General features: G+C 38.4%; 1 protein-coding gene across 2 annotated transcripts in view; it reads right to left on the bottom strand.

Annotated features, from left to right (window-relative positions):
* FGF14 (fibroblast growth factor 14) overlaps positions 1–19,387 on the bottom strand; it is a 375,114-nt gene that overhangs the window by 111,434 nt on the left and 244,293 nt on the right. Inside the window, exon 1 of one of the 2 annotated variants that reach the window (XM_053971365.1) lies at positions 8,988–9,275. The exons of the other annotated variant lie outside the window; for it this stretch is intronic. Within the exon in view, the coding sequence (XP_053827340.1) occupies positions 8,988–9,180 (193 nt within the window). The 5' untranslated portion in view covers positions 9,181–9,275. Of the gene's footprint in view, positions 1–8,987; positions 9,276–19,387 lie in introns of those variants that run through there. 2 annotated transcript variants of the gene reach the window in all.

Raw genomic sequence — 19,387 nt, 5'->3', positions numbered from 1 at the left:
TACTTCTTAGCACAGTCATGATACCAGATAATTTATAAGATGATGAAAAAAATTACTAGCAGGAGGAATTAATCATTAATTTATTGTGTGTCCTTACACAGCCATACTTAGGTCTTCATCTTGTAATCAGGCCTCTACTTGCCTGATGGCAAGCATGGCTAGCCCTCAGGGCTGATGCCAGAAGTGTACTTCCATGTACAAGCCTGGCCAGACCTCTGATAAAACAAAACTTGCTCTGGACACAAGGGGAGACTTGCTAAATTTTACTGCTGTAAAGCCCTTCCTACCATGCAAGTTTCTTCCTAATGCCATGGGAAGAGATTCAATAATTCATGGAATCTTACTTTTGTTGGCTTTAAGAATACAGTTAAAATTGCTGTTTGGAACAAAATATTACACATTTCATGTGTATTTGCTTTGATTACATAGAAGAACCTGTTCTGATTACACAGCAAGAAAAGTGAAAGAAGAAAATAGAGCAATGAAGTTTAAGAGTTCATTTATTTAGTAGTTGCTGGTATACAGATTACAGTGGCATATTTTTCAACTCATCAGAATTTCATATGAAGATATACAAATCACTAATTAAGGTAGAGGAATTCAAGTCTCTGTATCTATGTTATACATAAACTACATAGATGAAAATGAGAGGAGCATTTGCTCAAGTTGGAATGTTCACAACGCATAAAGCAGTAAGTGTGTGGACAACTAAACATTCTGTAAACGTTGAAAGATATTGAAACAGTTACTATAATCCATGAACTACAAAGTTACAAGGAGGAGTGGCTGGAAAAAGTTCTTGACCACATTTCTGAACATATAAATTTGTTATAAGATTGTTCTTCAAAACAAAGCAAAGAAGACATAATCAAGAATTAAAACAAAAACAAATGTAAACACTTATTTATATTCTATCAAATAGACTACTCTTTATGAATTACAATAAGCTTCACACACACTATTTTAATCACAAAAGTTAAGTCTCCTGCTGTATGAAAAACCCTGCTGCAAATTTGGAAAGAAATCATAAGAACCTTCACTTAGTTCATTGTAGAAATGCTCTTTTTCAGAAAGAGCATTTTCATGATCTAAGAATTATACATATGTAATGCTTTTGCATAAGTAGGCATATATAAGCCATAAATTTAGTACTTATGGTCACAGATGTCTGAAATCAGTAGTTAACTTTCACAGAGAATCCTCTTTCACACTATAGAAAATACTAAAATAAAAGCATAGTAAATTTACCAAAACGAAATTCTCAGCTGTTGCTCTAGTTTTAAATGGTAAGTAAGGAAGTCTCCCTCTCTCTCCCTCTCTCTCTCTCTCTCTCTCTCTACCGCTCAGGGAATGCAAATGCTCATCAAAATCAAACAAGAAACACCTATAACATATTATTGCATTAAGGGAAACCCTGGTTCCAGCTCCCACCCCTAGGCTCATAGGTGCACAAGAATCTTTACTGCAAATAAACCTGCTGACCTTTTCTTAAGCCTGACATATCTGCTGTGTGCTGAGTGGCTTTGAAATTCAGTAATAAAAATGCCTTGAGGCTTGAAAAGTCCCTTTTTATTAGGACATGAAATTCCACTTGTATTCACCTGTAAAAAGAATCATTAAATGCAACTAATTTCCTTCCTTCCTTCCTTCCTTCCTTCCTTCCTTCCTTCCTTCCTTCCTTCCTTCCTTCCTTCCTTCCTTCCTTCCTTCCTTCCTTCCTTCCTTCCTTCCTTCCTTCCTTCCTTCCTTCCTTCCTTCCTTCCTTCCTTCCTTCCTTCCTTCCTTCCTTCCTTCCTTCCTTCCTTCCTTCCTTCCTTCCTTCCTTCCTTCCTTCCTTCCTTCCTTCCTTCCTTCCTTCCTTCCTTCCTTCCTTCCTTCCTTCCTTCCTTCCTTCCTTCCTTCCTTCCTTCCTTCCTTCCTTCCTTCCTTCCTTCCTTCCTTCCTTCCTTCCTTCCTTCCTTCCTTCCTTCCTTCCTTCCTTCCTTCCTTCCTTCCTTCCTTCCTTCCTTCCTTCCTTCCTTCCTTCCTTCCTTCCTTCCTTCCTTCCTTCCTTCCTTCCTTCCTTCCTTCCTTCCTTCCTTCCTTCCTTCCTTCCTTCCTTCCTTCCTTCCTTCCTTCCTTCCTTCCTTCCTTCCTTCCTTCCTTCCTTCCTTCCTTCCTTCCTTCCTTCCTTCCTTCCTTCCTTCCTTCCTTCCTTCCTTCCTTCCTTCCTTCCTTCCTTCCTTCCTTCCTTCCTTCCTTCCTTCCTTCCTTCCTTCCTTCCTTCCTTCCTTCCTTCCTTCCTTCCTTCCTTCCTTCCTTCCTTCCTTCCTCCCCCATTTTTCTAAAAAAACCACTCTAAACAATCTAACAACCAAAACTACATGCTTTCTAGGGCCAGGCTTCACAGTACTAAAGGAGGAGCAGCTACATTTAGTAATGTCTTGGATACGTCCTGGAATTTGCAAAGTAAAGTAGAAAAGGCAGGTTTTGCAATGGAAATGATAGTAAACGATGGTGGTTTTATTTTTATATTTCTTAAGTTAACTTCTCCAGAGAGAACAGGTTGTATGCTTGTGTTTCATAAAGTTCAATTCTTCTTACGTGAAACAAAATGCTTGATTAATTATTTTTAAAAAATGCTGAGTTCAATCATTTATTTTTGCTGATTACTGCCAATCAGCTGTCCAGTCTTCGTTCAATTTACATTAGTTTTATAGCACAGTAACTCCAATGCCTTTCAAAAGTTCTACACCTGGGTAAGGGATTAGAATCAATATCACAGACATAATTAAATTGTTTAATTTAGTTATATCCTAGGGATTGTACTTTATATCCCAAAAAATTATATTCTTCACATTCCTATTTCAGTCACCTGTCTCTAGCTTCATTTATGAGAATCTGACTGAACATCCAATATCATGCTTATTAGCATTCTACTTACCACTATACAAAATGGCAACCATAACAACTGGGAATCCTGAAAACCTTGTAGAAACAAGATTTCTGTAATTTTTTTCAACACAGTTCATCTATCTAAATTTCATATGAAGCTTTTACCATTTAATCTTTCCAATCTTATACTAGCTTTCATTTGAATTACAACAATTTTCCTTTTTTTTTTTTTTTTTGTTATGTATTTATTTACAGAAATATAAATTTAGGTAAGTTTAGGTAACTATTGCTGAAAACGGCTATAGTTTATAATATAGAATCAGAACTTGGTAGTCCTGGACTCTTGCCCATCTCTAACTTAATGCAAATATATATTCCTAATCCTGGCACCAAAAGCAGCTAGGTTCTTCCTTGGCATCAGGAAGGTTTATCTTCCTTAATTTTCAGTCCGTTAGGAAAATAAATTGGAATATCTACACTGGACCTCAGTGGGTTATCTTATTTATATAATTGAAATGACAAACTAAACCCCTAAAGCATAGAAATGTAACTGTCTACAATATAATGAAAGCATGTTGCTGATTTTTCACCATAATAAAAGAAAATTAAAGCTTTACTAATTTTCTCATCCTTTTCTACCATGGAGTAGGAATATTCTTTCTATTTTCCCACTGCTTAGTGTATGGCAGAGCATAAGATCTGAGATAATAATAATAATAATAATAATAATAATAATAATAATAATAATAATAACAACTCTTGAAAACAAAAGTGTGCCAGTTTCAAAGGGTTTCAGTAAAAGCTGATGGCACAGTAAAAGTACCTGCCAGGAGTACATCTTCCTGTCTGTCACTAACTCCAGTACTTGTCTAAGGCAGAAAGGAGCTTACATATGACCAAGTAAGACAGACCTCTGTTTACTCACTATGAAAAATGGGGATCCACAATTGTGTATCTTCAAAACTATGCTTAGAGTCTAAATCAAAAAACTTCAACAGAAAAATGTTCTGTAATAAACTTTTTGAGTGTTATCTCAATATTGAAATTAATTACTTCTGTTTGTAAGCTGCTGACTTGAAAACTCATCATTCAAAACAAATCCTAAGTTCTGGATTTTTCTTGATTGAAATCAGAGCCTGAAACAACAAAAAAATTGCATCTGTTAATAGATAATATATTATTTAAAGATAGGATTCTGTCTTTAAATACAGTATAGAAACCTGACCTCACCTGTAACGTTTCTATTGGTACATCACCATGAATCAGAAACCACCTGTACTGAAATCTCCCTTATTATCTGTAATAATCAGATAATTTAGTTCTACAATATGTTTAATACACAAAATAAGGCATATACTTTACAAGACTGAAACTGCCTGAACTTTAGAGATCCAGAAGATCACTCAAGCTTGAAAAGTTCATTTTCTAATGAAGAGTTAAATTGCCAATTACTAAGTGAAGACATTCAAAAGTAATATTAGTATATGAAAGATATTCTGAAATTACACTGCTACAGCACTATCTGTACATTAAATGCCCACTATTCTATCACCCCTGATTGAGACATTTATAAAAATCAATAGTCTCTAAAATTATGTTACCATTTTCAAGCTATTTTTCCTATTTGCTCTCAAAGCCAACTCATTCATCACATTTAGATCTACCAGTACCAGCTTAGAATAAAAATTTCATCCCAGCCATTACTGTATTTCTTTTATAAGCTTCTGCTAGCAAGCAAGGGTTTATGTGAAATAGTGAATGCATGGGAAAGAAAACTTGAGACTGAGTCTAGAAAGCCATGTTTTAAAAAATATTTTTAAAGTATGCTTAGAATATTTTATATGAAATGTAGGATATTTACACAGTTTCAGTTTGTGAGTATCATGCAGTCCTTTGAACAGGTTAACAGCAATGAAGGAAAAAAGTAATGATTTCTTAAATAGACTGTTAAGACTGTGTTTATACTTCAAAAGGGTTGTGGGTTAATCAATTTCATTTCAAGAAAAGTAATGAAAAACAAGCAACATCAGTTCAATACCCTGAAAAATAGACAGCCTTGCACCTAGACAATGCAGGACCTGTGGACTTCCCTGAACTGCCAAGAATTAATTCTGAGGGCAATCTCAAAGGAAAGCACAGACATGTGTCTTGGTCTGCTGAAACTTTGAGCAAGGCAGATCATCCAGTGCTGGAGCTTACTGGTGGGAGTTGATGTGGTTTGTAAAGCTTTGGAAAACAAGTCCTTTACACTCACAAGCATAGATCTCCATTTCAGTTCCACTTTGTTCCACAAGTAGGAGAACTAGAAACTATGGGCACTATGTATATTGGGAATTTTCTTATATCTGAGATTATGGGCCACTCCCACATCTGCCAAAAAACATTAGCTGATCTACTAATGAGTTTTCAAAAAATGCTTTCTTTGGAGAATTAAATTACCTCTGTAGATGCAGTAAAATCTAATCAGTGCATTTTCTGAACGTTCCCTAGGTCTCTGTTTCTCATAAATATTAATGTACAAAATCAGGGGCCAAGCCATCCCAAGATTCATACACCCTATGCATAAATTTAGAAGTCTTAATGTGGTATTAGCACACAGAAACGGTAAACCTCACACTTGGTTTTTAATACATTTAAATGTTGAGTATTTTTCAGTAGAATACTCCCAAGGGACCTAATTAACCAAATGAAGAATTTTTCAGATTAGCAAAGCAGCTAGATATATAGATGAAAATACAGGCTAAGAAGTTTGAATTTGCACCAATGACAAGCATATGTTTTAATCTCTGTGCTTTGTAGATGCATGAGGTGAAGTGACATTTATTTTCTTCTTTTCACTGGGTAGCCCCAGGTTAGATAAGGTTATTTCACATGAAAACAAAATATCTGTCAATCTTCCCATTTGTGATTATATTAGCATAAATTAAACATTAAACTATTATAACTAAATAACCTGCAATGCAAGAGAGGATGATTCAAAATTAATTGATGTCATATCAGATAGGCAAGATCTTGTCTTCATGGTTATTCGGAAATTAATGACAGTTATCTGTTTATCAGATGACAGGTAGAACAAAATAAAAATTAAATTTGAAATATCATAATACTAAACAATACGAATCAAAGATGTCCAGTAAATGAAAATGGTTTCATCCACTCAGTAGATTAGCAGATAAGTCTTCCACAGAAATCACTTTGGCAGTTTAATTCATTTATCAAAGTCTTAGAAAGGCTGTTTAAAACTACTGTGGCATCTATCATTGGAGCAAATATTTAAGTAAATACAAATATTATTCTTTATTGTGAGTAAGCTCCTGGATATATCTTTAATGCTACCATTTCTAAATGTTAGTCTCCCAAAGCACACTTCTGTTGATATTTTAGTATGCCCCTAAAGGAAGGACCATGAACAGAGAATTTGTCACAATGACAGAAAAAAAAAAAAAAAAAAAAAAAAAAATTCATCAGGGTATACACATGATTGAAGCATTTTATGCATTCAAAATAACTTCATTTTTTTCTAAAATAAATCCCACTGAACAACAACAGTACTAACAGGCATTTTGAAAGAAGAATTTAAAAATCAAGAATATTTTTCAAAGTTTGCTGACACGTTGGTATGTATGCATATATTGTGTATATCTATTTACCTAATTCACATTAGTACATATATGTAAAAGGTTAAATGTGTATTTTTAATTTAAAAAAGAGCATCACTAGTTTTTTCTGCCTGCCTGTTTCAAAGATGGGAAGACAATTACTTTTCATATGTAAGTACAAAGTAAAACACATTTTTATTCCAAGAAAAACAATCTTGCTTTTACTGCTCTACATTAAAAAAAAGTTACATATAATTCTATTATTCCATTGAATTCTATGAGAATGCTACAGATGGTTTGTCACATCTCTATTAGCTCATTTTTCACAATGCTCTTGTGACACTCTGTATCATTTACACAAGGTTTATTTGTCAAAATCCCATAGCACCTTTCTGACAACAGATGTTTTGAAATTCATCCTATTTTGCTTGGCAAAGACTTATTTTAATGGATTTGACAGTATGATTTCAGTGACAAATTCACTGGTTATTTAACTCAGTTTGGAAAACCTAAAACCAGACCCTGATAAATGTTCATTTTGTAACTCTTATAATGTATTTTAAAGCAATTACCCTTATAAGATGCAGTTTGTTGTTTTTTTTCACAAATGATTATTCACTCAAAGCTATCCTGCATGAGATGTTTAAGTAATGACTTTGGCTTGATTGTTTCTTCAGTTTCTCTCTTAAATAGAATGCAACTTTGAATCCACAGGTATTCCATGTGTCACTTTGTGCATCAGGAACATAGATAGTAAAAGCTATGATAGTATTTTTCACAGCAGGGATTCTTACAGATGAGCAGTAATTCTGAGACCTTAATGTAAACCAATGGATAAATATCCCCATGTCTCATCATGAAGGAAGATAAACTCAGGGGTCTGATACTGCAGATTTTACTGGTGAATAGCCCTTGTTCTGATTGTTCTCGCTGAAATGTTCTGTGTCAGTGGTACAGTTAACAGTGGAGTTATGTTCTAATTCAGTTCTCTTTTTCAGGAATGTGACAAAGTGCCTTATGAAAAATGAATGAATGAAAAAGGATAAATTCAAAAGTCTCTTTAAAGCCCCTTCTCACCTAAAAAAATGTTTGGCATATCAGTGCTGCAAGGCAGTCCTCTCCTCCTCAAATGGTAATATTGTTAAATACAGAGTTTTCCCCCCAAAAAAAGACTGCACAAGTGGTCAAGCAAGTTGCTGTTAGCAATCCCTAAATTTGTTTTCCTGAAGAGTATCACTTATAAAAATCCACCATCATAAACCAGCTACTCTAGTCTTTTAAAGCACACACAAACTGCTTTGAAAAAAAGCCACCACAGATTTTGCCACTGACATTTTCCACCTCATCTTTGCTGTATCCCTGTACTACCTAAAAATGGCAAGATTTGGCTTGCATTAGGAGTTACAACAAATAATTTTACTGCAAGAAAGACATGTAAAAATAAAATTGTGTGGACTTTGTTAATTTATGCTTTTTCAAATGTGAGCCATGGAAAAGAAGGAGGAAGCATCAATCAGGAGAGTTGCCTAATTATGCTTAAAATGATCTTTCCACCCAACCTAAAGAGGAGCTGTAGTATACATACCAAACCACAACACATGGTGGCATTCTGTATAATGCAACAGAGGGTGGTTTGTACTTTATCATTAGCCATGTTTCAAGTGATACTTAACATTTTTACTCTTCACAATATAATACATTTATTATAAAATTACTTGTTTCCTGAGGACATAGTCATTACCATTTCTGAATGCTGTTTAATACCACAATTTAAAAAAAAAAAATTAGAGAAGTCACTGCAACACCATTTTACTCCTTTTATTTCTAGGGTTCTAATACAAAGTACTGGATAGAATGCAATCACCAAGGTACCAGTTTTCTCCATTGACTCCTGGTCATCTACCTTGAAGAAGAGCTGCCTGCAAAACCTTCTGGTCTGCATGGCAAGGCCCTGGCTGGGAACGGGCAACAGGCACCTGGGTACCCACAGGGATGCCGAGGAGCTCTCCCACAGCGCCAGATGCGCCTCACCTCTCACTGTGCTGACTGGGAGGTCACCGAGCAGTGGGGAGGGACCCCTTCACTACAGCCAGGCTGCACCTGCTAAAACCATATTGGTGGCTCAGGGAAGGGGCTGGCGACCGACGGCCCTCGGACACCGGACACCCAAAGCGCTGTGCGCTCTTTGTCCTTCAGAGAGAAACACAAGCGAGACGGGGAGGTGCGGGGCGGCGGGCAGGGCTCCCCGAGGGGCTTGCTGCCCGCAGCACACCTGTCGTGACCCACACCGGAGCCCCGGAGCAGACAGCCGGGCAGCAAGGCTGGCACCGGGGGTCCCGACCGAAGGCCCGCAGGCTGCAGCCCGCGGAGCCCTTCGCCCGCTGCCAGGGAGCCGGGAGCCGCCGGCTGGCAGGACCCGGGGCGGCGGCCGGCCCGGGAAGTTTCTCGCCACAGGTTGCCCCCTCCCGCCCGCCCCCCGGGAGCCCGCGGGCGGGCCCGGCCACATGGACGCACCTTGGCGCCGCAACCGCCGCTTCTTGAGCCCGAAGATGCGGACCTTGGAGAAGATGTCCACCAGGTTGCCATTGCAGAGCCCGCGGTTCTTGTTGGGGCTGTTCCGCCTCCTGCTGGCCGAGGGCCGGTCCCAGTGCTGCTCCCTCGCCTGCCGCTTCTGGCGGATCAAGCCGCTGGCGATGGCCGCTGCCATGGCTGCTCGCCGGCTCGCCCACGCCGGGCAGGGAGGATGGAGGCGGCGAGGTGCTCAACCCCGGCGGGAACCCATCCCCGGGGGCGAGGGCGAGCGGGAGCCTCCTCCGGCCCGAGGCGCGGCTGCGGAGGGGCACCCGCACCGTGCGGCCGCGGGAGCTGCCGCCGCCGAGGGTCACCGCATGGGTGCCCCGCCGTCCCCCCCCCCGCCGTGTCCCGGCGCAGGGGCACCTGCTCGGGCGGGCGTCTGCCGGCGGGCTGGCGGAGCGGCGCGGCGCGGCGCGGCGCGGAGCGAGCGGGACTCGGGGCAGAGCCGCGCCCGGTCGGCTCCGGTCGGGTCAGGTCGATCGGGTCGGGTCGGGTCCGCCAGGCAGCGTCGCCTCCCGGGGCTGCCCCTCAGCCCCGAGCCGCCGCCGCCCGCTCGCCCGGCGCTGCCATCGCCACGGCCGGGGCGGCTACCGCCGCCTCTTCCCGGCTCCCGCCTGATGATTGCCAAGTGCTTCAGAAATCAGCATCTGGAGAGAGCAATCTTCTTCTCCGGGGAGAGCTGTAATCACGGCTCCTCGGTCCCACCCCGCTCCAGCCTCCCCTACACACGCACGCACACACAGACACACACACAGAGACACATACACACAGAGACACACACACACACACACACACACACACACACACACACACACACACAGAGGCACGCACCGCTGGAGCTTTTTTTGTCCTCCCCAAGGCGAGGGGCGGCGAGGGTGCAAACAGTGGAGGAGAGGGAATGGGGAAAGACAGAAGAAAAAAGCACAGGGGGAGAGAGGCGGAGGGACGGGGTGATGCTGATGTGGTTTTCTGGTGGGAACCGGGAGGTTCCCAGTGGATCCGCCGCCAGCTGCCTCTGCCCCCCGTTAGGTTTCCGGGTGGCTTCGTGCGGGGCTCCCTTCCCGGGGGAAGAAGGAGGGCCCTGCGCGCTGCCAGAGGGGCGTATGGGCCTCCCTGTTCTCCCTCGCCCGCCCCGGCACACCGAAGATCCCTCGCACGCACCCTCTCCAGCTCCCTGGCAGCGGCTCCCTGCCGGCCGCCCCCGCCGCTCCCAGCGGTGACACCGGCACCTGTCCCCGTCCCCAGGCGGGGAAGCCGTGAGACAGACAGGGCAGGCGGGTGAGGCGACGCCGCGTTCCGCCAAGGGCACCCTGCCCCGCGCCGTCCCTCCGCCCGCCGGCCAGCCCACCCGCTGCTGGGCAGGGGCGCCCGCCGCTCCTCGGCCCGCAATCCAGGAATGGACCGAGCAGGAGGGGAAAGTCTGGAGGGAGACGGGGTTCTGCCTCATGGGAAGGTTTTGGAGCCGTGAGCTGAGGGGCTGAAGGGACCTTCAACTCAAATATCAAAGGGATTACATGGGGCACCCACAAACAGCCACAGCAGGTGGATTTACTAATCACCAGCACCGTGTAAAATTACAGGCTATGTCTTGGAGCACTTAAGGAAGAACCAGCCAAGCTCACTAGACACAGAACACCTAAGTATCTGCCTCGAGAAGTTCACGAGGCACTGCAAATAGTAAATACCATGTAAAACAAGACATCTCACTTCTTTCCTTCCATCTTTTCCTGTTGGCTCGTCTCCCTTTTCAAATAATGGCCCAAAGTTTTTTGGATTTACTTTCTGCAAGCCTAATGCTTAAACTTCCTGAAGTTGTAGCTAGCCAGAGGAAAGTAGAGGAAGAAAACAAGCAGCTACACAGAAAAATATTGTTAGCCTATAAAGAAGGGCAGATGCTTGCACAGGCAATTATCATGTAATATCTATTTGTATACTGTTTTCAAAGTACTCTAATCTCTTATTAGATTGTTTTGTGGTTTTTTTTTCTGTTTGTTTGTTTTTCTTTGGTTTTTTTTTTTTTGTTTGTTTGTTTTTTTTAAACAGGCTTGGAAGTGTAAATATCCATCCAGAAAAATTCACTGTTTTGCAATACAGAAAACAGTGTAACTGTTCCAAAAACTATTGTATGCAAGAATAGTTTCTTGTTTCAGCAGATGCTTCAGCTTCTTTGATATTGACCATTTTTCCCCCTAAATCCTTTAATCTACAAAGTGCTATTTTTATACAGAGGGCAAAAGTGTATGGTGGGAACTCCACTATACAGGGATTTTGCATTAATACTAGACCAACTAGGAACAGAACATGCACAATCGGATCTGGATAATACATTTTAATTCTATTTAAAAGTGTCCCTAAAGAGATTCAGCTAAGACTCATTGGATTTTCTATCTGGCAATTTTTACAGAGCAGCAATTTCCTTACAACGGTTACAATTGCCTTAACTAATGCAATTAGACAGAGAGGTGGTTATTAAAAAAAAATTAAATTTCAGTGTAGTATTTTTGCATACTGTTTTCTTTTCACTTCCTCCTCAAAAGTGGACAAGACACAGAGTAGTCTTCCCTAAGACCCCTCAAGAGGGAAATGCTCCTCTGAGAACCGCCCCAGCGGGCTTCCCCCTGCCCGGCCCCGCGTTCCCTGTCCCGCTGTTTCTGCCTGCAGCACCACGGACAGCGGAGCAGCGGCCGGCCGCACGTGGCTCAGGGACACCCCGTCCCCACCGCGGGGAGATGGCAGGACACGGCCCAAAGTCAGCTCGACTTGGCTGCTGGTTTCAAACAAAGGAATGAATGAAAGGGAGTAGAGTGAAATAGAGGCCAACCATCCACTATCTCTCATTTTCTCAGGAATGCAGGGGTATAACACATACATATAGCCCTAACATTTTCATGAGAAACTCTTTATAGCATCAGATGATGCTAAGCATAATATACTATCTACTACCATTGTTCCTTTCTATATTTTCCTTCAAATACTGGGCCTTTGCCAAAACACTGACATTTTTCAACAACATGATGCTCAGGGTGATGGTAAAGAAAAGCAAGAGAGAAGGTGGAAATGGGTGATATGCCTATACACAAAGAGAAAATGTGTTTCTTACTCCAGAGAGTAAAAAAAAAAAAAAAAAAAAAAAAAAAGAAAAGAAAAGCTTTGTACTCACATCTCAGAAATGCAGAGCAGTTGTTTACATCTTGGGGTTTTACAAAGAAAACTCAAGAGAGCCATCTGGTGTCCTAATCTGAGATAAAATGTGTGCAATTCTAGTCAAAGCGAAGGTTCTGCTAACAGATGGATTGTACAAGTATGAACATATCAGTTACCTTAAGGATTAGGAACTGCATGAGTATATGCATTTAGGAAAAATGGATATATCTTAGTTATGACATTTTCTACATTAAAACAGAGTTTTATTTCTGATTAACAAAACTCTGGATATGAAAACAAATGAGTAAAAGCCAAAGATGGGGAGAAAAGATTTTCATTGCTTTCTACTCTCCCATCTATTCATTTCTAACTGGTATTTTATTATGGATTTCAGGAGTTTTCTAAATAAAAACATTATAGAATCTATAAAATTTCTTTCTTGGATTAATTTTATAATAAAAAATTCAAAGTATATAAAGTGTGCATAAAATACTTTATTATATGTTAGGGTATGAAATATTATTATTACTTTTTTTCTGTATTACTGGGAACAAACCATATTCCGTTTTAGCTAATTTAATATGCAAATTTCAATGTGACTTCTCAGGCATCAAAGTTCAATATTAAAATATACACCATTATTATTTGTGTATGTGTATGTACTAGATATATATAAAATGCTTTAATAAGAAATTCAGTTAGGAAAAATGGTATTCAATGCTTTGTAGTCTATCCTACCTAGATACGTAGGCTACAAAATTTATAGAACTTAAAATGTCATCTTTACACATTATGGGCTGTGAGTTTTTTCTTTTTTATGTATTTATTTTTAAATTATTATATGCTTTGCAATAACTTGGATAATATTACAAGCTGCAGAGTAATAGCTGTTCAATGCAGTCATGAAAACTCTGCAGAGATCTTCCTTTAATAAACCATTTGAATATTAACAAAAATATCTTTCTACAGGTATGTAGTCATGTGCACACACTCCACCCAAATTTTCTCCTCTCAGATATCCTGAAACCACTCTTGATATCAAAACTGAAACAAAATAAATCAAATAAAGTCCAAATTTCGTACAAGCGTATATTTTCTACAAGTGCAGAATGTCAGATTATTACATTACTACTAAACATGTTTAAGTTTCATGGGCTGTGAAGTTTTTATTGCACTTCCTTGCGAAGAGTAGGGCACACACAGCTCACTTTTTCAGTTAAATACACTAGAAGATTATGAGGTAAAGTCAGCTTACCTTCTAGAAGTCATTAATAAAGTATAGTGAATCTAGATGTTCTTTTAGACTCTACAGAATTGAGGATTGTTTTGTGTCTTTGCAAATGTTTGTTTTTTTTCCTTTGGAGGATGTTGTGTTCTATAGTAGCAAAAGTAATAGCACCTTACTCCTTATACCACTCAAAACAGAAAGGATGATCTAGGCATAAAAGTACCAACTTAGGCCTAACAATTGAAAGGCATGCACAAAAGTACATCTAAAACACTGGGAAAATTTATTATTCCAAGAAGAGACATTTCAGAAATGCAGAAATTACTTGTTTCTAAATTGTGATGGATTTTTTTAATCACCCTTGTGGTGCTTCTGATCAGCCTGCAGACTGATTGCCAAAGTACTGTTTCCAGCTGAAGTTGTCATTCTGATTTGTTGGTTCTGATTAAAATATATATATATATTGAAGATTGCTCGTAGTTTCAGTGGACCATAGTTAAAGTGTCTAAATTCAATGTACATACTAAGACCCCTCCACTCCCCCAAATACCTTAAGAAAATGTGATACAGTCCTACAAATAGGATTATTCATGTAATTGCAAACTGATATCTTCCCAAGACACGCGGTGTGTATATATAGGGGAGATGAGTGCTGCTTTCTATTCTTGATTTAATTTTCTTGGGGGGAAAAGATGGAGCAAGAGAAATAATGCCTTGAACAAGGTGAAACATAACCTATGGCTTACTCTATGGGTTGGTAAGTGTTTAATTGTACGAAACTGAATAGAAGATAGAAAAACATTTGTCAACTTAAAAGATCACATCTTTCATAAACAGACCAGTATGAACATATTAAAACATAGATAAGAATTCCTTTTTCAGATAGCTTATATGCATTCCATGTTTATAAGAAGACTAGTATGGTACGCTTGTGAAATGAGCTGTTAACAGTTTAAATTAGGTCAGTTTTATATGTTCTTGTCTATTAATCTGGATATAATTCTCCTTATAAGTTATTGTTAATTTCCCAAGAGGCAATGTACTATGAAGCACTGAAATTTAAAATCCTTAACACCCTGAACACTTGATGCTCATTCATAAGACTTTGAAGAACATTAAGAACAAAATTTGTTTAACATGATAATATGCTTCACAGAATTTGGATTTCTATCCTTTCACACTTCTTCATGTCAAAAGCACTCAGCTTTCAGTCTTAGCATTCACAATGTGCTCAAGGAATCAAAATCATACCTATTAAAATTTTCTAAACACATAGAAGGTCGTGTGGAGTCACTTGTTTAATAGGTCAGGTGAATCCATTTAATTAAGACATAGTAAGCTTCCAATATATTGTTCAAAGGACTGCACGTATCTTAGCCAGCTTCTTCACAGGATTTGGCCTATGTACCCAACTCATAAGAAAAAACATTAAAACATAATTCCTGTATATGCAAGAATAAATTAATGCAAGGAAGTCTAGCATTAGATGACTGGTTATGCAGAGAACTATCAAAACATTCTATTCAAATACATAACACTATTCAAATACATAACACCTACAATGCTGCCTATAGCAGCTCAGGTGCAATATTTCTTCTGCATTGACCATTCACTTCTTTCACATATTACATTCATTTCTTTCACATATTTCCTGAGATACATCCATAACACAAAGGACTGAATACCTCTACACTAGATATTGACCTAATCTTTAGACATAACGTAATTCTTAGATTGCTTGGGTTTGCTTTTGCTTTTTTTGACTTTGCTGTCCCCCTTCCATTTCCAGTGTTAAATTGCACAGATTATCCTGCAATAATGAGTCTTATGAACAGTCCTATGACTAGACATAGTCTTATGAATAGTGTCAAGTAAAATACCGGCTTTAATTCAGAGTTTCTTTTTTTTTTATTCCATGGGCTAACTCTTAATCCTTCAACAGAGGGAAAAGGTGGATGATGATTCTTAATGCTATTTTTAACAACTGATCTTTCAGCCAGATAAGGTGTATGATTACACCTGTTAACTTTTAGCAAAGCTCCCATGACATCTTTCATGACTCTTTCTGTTTTTAACTCTATCTTTCCTCTACTTCTGATACCACTTCTTTTGAGACCGGGTGAACAAAAGAAACCAGCTAGGTTGACAGGAGTATCTGTATAGCACACATATCATATAAGGATCACCAAAATAGCTCACCCAGGCCCAAAACTTAGACCCAGTAAGTCTCTTTTAAACACTTAAAAGCAACAGTGAAGGAAGAAAAAAAAATTAAAATAATCAAAGTTCAGTATATAATCCAAAAAAGTAATTAAAAATTAAATACATTGTGGTTTCTGCAGTGACATATATAATATTTTATCTTTAAAAATGAAATAATCTCTTTAAAGAGAGATTCATAATAACTAATAACAGACACACATTACCATTAATTTTGTTCTTACTAAAGCTAATAGCAGATCTGCCACAAGACTGCTTCAAACAAGGCCCTGGTGACACAAGCCAGAAAAAGGACTTTCATTAAAGAAAAACAAACACAAACACCACCCCCACATCTTTAGTCCACACAGCTGTAGAGAGCAGTTTAAGATTTAGAGGCCTAAAAACAGCATGGAGAGCTTCTTCATTAATATGCACAGCTTAAGCCAACATCTGTTGCGTTTACTTATCTAGGCACAGCAGGACTTGTCTGCTTTGCCTGACTTCTGAAACATGCAACAGACTTTGCTGTTATTCTCTCAAGTAAGTGAAAGTCCCTGTAAGATGAGTCTGCTTAATTTTAGTCTACAGAAACAAAGGAAACACTGTCCCTAAGAAATTCATTCTCTACAGTGAATTTGCTCTGGAGTCAATATAGCTGGCAGAGCATGTAAGCTGCTCTACCTGTTTCATTATACTCTCCAGTAAGGATTTCCTGCACCTAGAACATATTTGCAAATGGATTTCTTCCTTTCCTTGGAACAAATATGAAAACACATGACAATATGAGAAAAAAAAAATGTGCACTATTTCTGAACCCTTGAAACAAGGAAGATGTTGGATTTTGACCATATCACAGAGATCCAGGAGAAATAGCACTTTGTATCCATTAAAATGAAATACTGAACAGAAAAGATAGTATGAATGAGCAGAGATGTACATAAATTGCTATCTTGAGAAGCAGAAGAATGAGTCCCCTCAAAATGCATCCAATAATCTTTTAAGTATAAAAAGTGATTTTTACCAGTGACAGGAAGAACTGCAGCATGTCTGCCCATGCGCATGAATGCACACATGCACGCACAAAAGCATCCATAACATCACTTTGTTTCTTGGAAGAAAGCATGAAAAATCCTCCCTGCCAAATAATCTAGGAAAAAATGGTCTTATTTTCTGCTATGTGACCTAAAACTGACAGTGTAATTAATTTCACAAAATAACTTTCAGATAGTCATCTTTGTTTGCAATCATTCTACCATTTATTTTTTAATAACTTTTGATTTGCAATCCCTTTGATACTATTTTTAAGACATTTACAAGGAAAAAAAAAAAAGCCAAAACAAAACTAGCATCCTGTTCTTTTTTTGTTCAAGAGGGAAGGTCATGCAGTATTTCTCTGGGTACTGAAGGGAGAAAATGTAGATATAGAACAATTCTGGCTAATGCTACATTCATCCAAATGGTAAGCCTTGATTCTCTCTCAAATCTAATCACACAGACATAACCCTTCCTTTGGGGTTCAGACACAACCAATATTCTCTGAAAAAAGTCCCATACTGTGTTCCCCTCTCCAAACAAACAGAAAATTCAGTGCATTGTCTAATACTTTCATTGAATGCAGTAAATTGATGACAGACATAAATCTCTGAAAAACAAGTATGGCTAATTTCTTTTTAGTTAATCTAGTTTTTCAGAAGTATCTGACAAGCTAATATAGTTTATATTAACATAGGAACAGATTTTTCCTTTCTCCCCCTCAATGTGTTTTCACTCTATAGTAATTTCTTTGGCTGAAAGATTTTATTTGCATTGACACACTATTGTTAAGAAAAAGAGGCAAACAGATATTACCTATTACAAGAAACAAAAAAATGCCAGGAGGAAACTTTTTAAGCTATCAGCCTTCTCTTCTCTTCTATTCTCTCTTTGATAATCAATTTAATTAATCTCTAGCTTCATCAACAGCAGTGGTACTTGCTGTATCAGCATTTCCATTTTACTTCTTTCAAAACAGAAACATTGATTTCTTCTATACTTCTTTATGTCTTTAAAAAAACCTAACAACATCAGTAATGAATGCTTTGACCTAAGGAGAAAAAAAGGAATTTAAGAACTTCTGTTTGCCCATCTTGTTACTTATATGATCTAGAACATCAAGACAAATTTCACAGACTTTTACTATCTTTTTATTTATTTTGTAGACATGATAGAATATAATGAATACTAGAATTATTTTTAAATCCTGAAAAAAATTGGAGTACCTGTTCATGTTACTGTGGTGATATTCCTCGTTATTAGTTCAAATACCATAGCATTTATTATTAGTGGTAATAACATGAATACTTCTAATATAGTGACCTGATTTCACAACCCAGTCTTACAAAGTCAATACAAAATATCTGACATTTAAGATTTAACTGATCAAAACCTTTCAACATCATATCTTTCTAACGTTCAGTGCAATTATCTGATTTGCCAGCAGTGGACACTGTTTGTCTAGTTATTCACAGATATATTGACTAAGGAATATCCTGCAAGACATACTGTCATATTTTTCTTTTATTCCTTGCATTGCAAGTAATTAAAGAAAAAAAAGTTATTTGTACCAGACACAAGCTGAGTAAAAATTGTGTGGTAGACATATTTTTCAACATCTGTATAATAGCATACTGCACCTTAAAAAAAAAAAAAAAATAAGTAACTTTAGGAAAACTAAATATAGACTTATTCACATGGGGTTGGTTTTTATCTTAATCATAATCTTGTAGAAGATATTCTGATGTAAAAAATAAACAATTATTTGCTTGTATTTTTCAGAGTGATATTTATGAGACTGAAACTGTACAGGCTTTGCATTTTTCTATTAAATTCTTGCAAATAATGACATGAGCAAGCTAAAAATTCTAGGGAGAATATTTACTTCAGTATCCTGTACCATTTGTTGAATAATACAATTGTTCAAGATCTGCAAAGGATATGTTTTACCCACTGATATTTTTACGGGGACTTTGAGGTTAAGCTGAAGAGTAGGTTTTTTGTTAGGATGAAAGAATAGATAGCTATAAGATCAGCATAAGGAGTTGCAAAAGGTTGAGTAGAAATTAGCCTAGCTAGGTGGAAGACAGCTTCCATTCATCTTGAAAATAGGAAGTCTAAGCACTTTAAAAAGCCATGCACAGGTTTAATCACATATAATATTATCTTAGGCACTATTACAAAAGGTGCAGCAATCACCTATTTATCTCAGTATTCAAATGATTCATTAGGCTCCTCCTAAAATGCCTATCAGTCTAACACTTAGATAAATACAGTTATCACGTAAGAATGTCCAGTATCTTAATAGCATAATTAGCTCATTTTCTGCCTAATGCAGCTGAAACCTCATAAACAGGGCTCAACAGTCTGCTGCCAGTATGTGTACAGAGGATACCCACAGAGTCTATCAGAACTATGCTTTTTGTCATATGAAAAGACAGTTGTACTCAGTGGCAGTGATGCCTTAAGTTTTAGCCTTCATGTTTTCCAGATTCTGTACTCATTAGTGTATAACTCTGGACTTCATATAAAGTTAGCAAGTTCTCTTCACAGTTCAGTTAGACAAAACAAAACTTTTCCAGCCTGAGAATCAAGGACACCACTGCAGCTTCAGGCCCAAAAAGTATTAACAACAGTGAACTGGGAGGATGGGACTTCATAACCTCAAGCTGTAATCAAACAATTTACCCCAATATGTAAATGGACCAAAACTTATAAAAAGTGTGAAAACTTG

Source organism: Vidua macroura, chromosome 2, assembly GCF_024509145.1.
Source record: "Vidua macroura isolate BioBank_ID:100142 chromosome 2, ASM2450914v1, whole genome shotgun sequence".
Lineage (NCBI taxonomy): Eukaryota > Metazoa > Chordata > Aves > Passeriformes > Viduidae > Vidua > Vidua macroura.
Note: the sequence above shows the minus strand (reverse complement) of the source record. Positions and strands in the feature narration are given on the sequence as shown.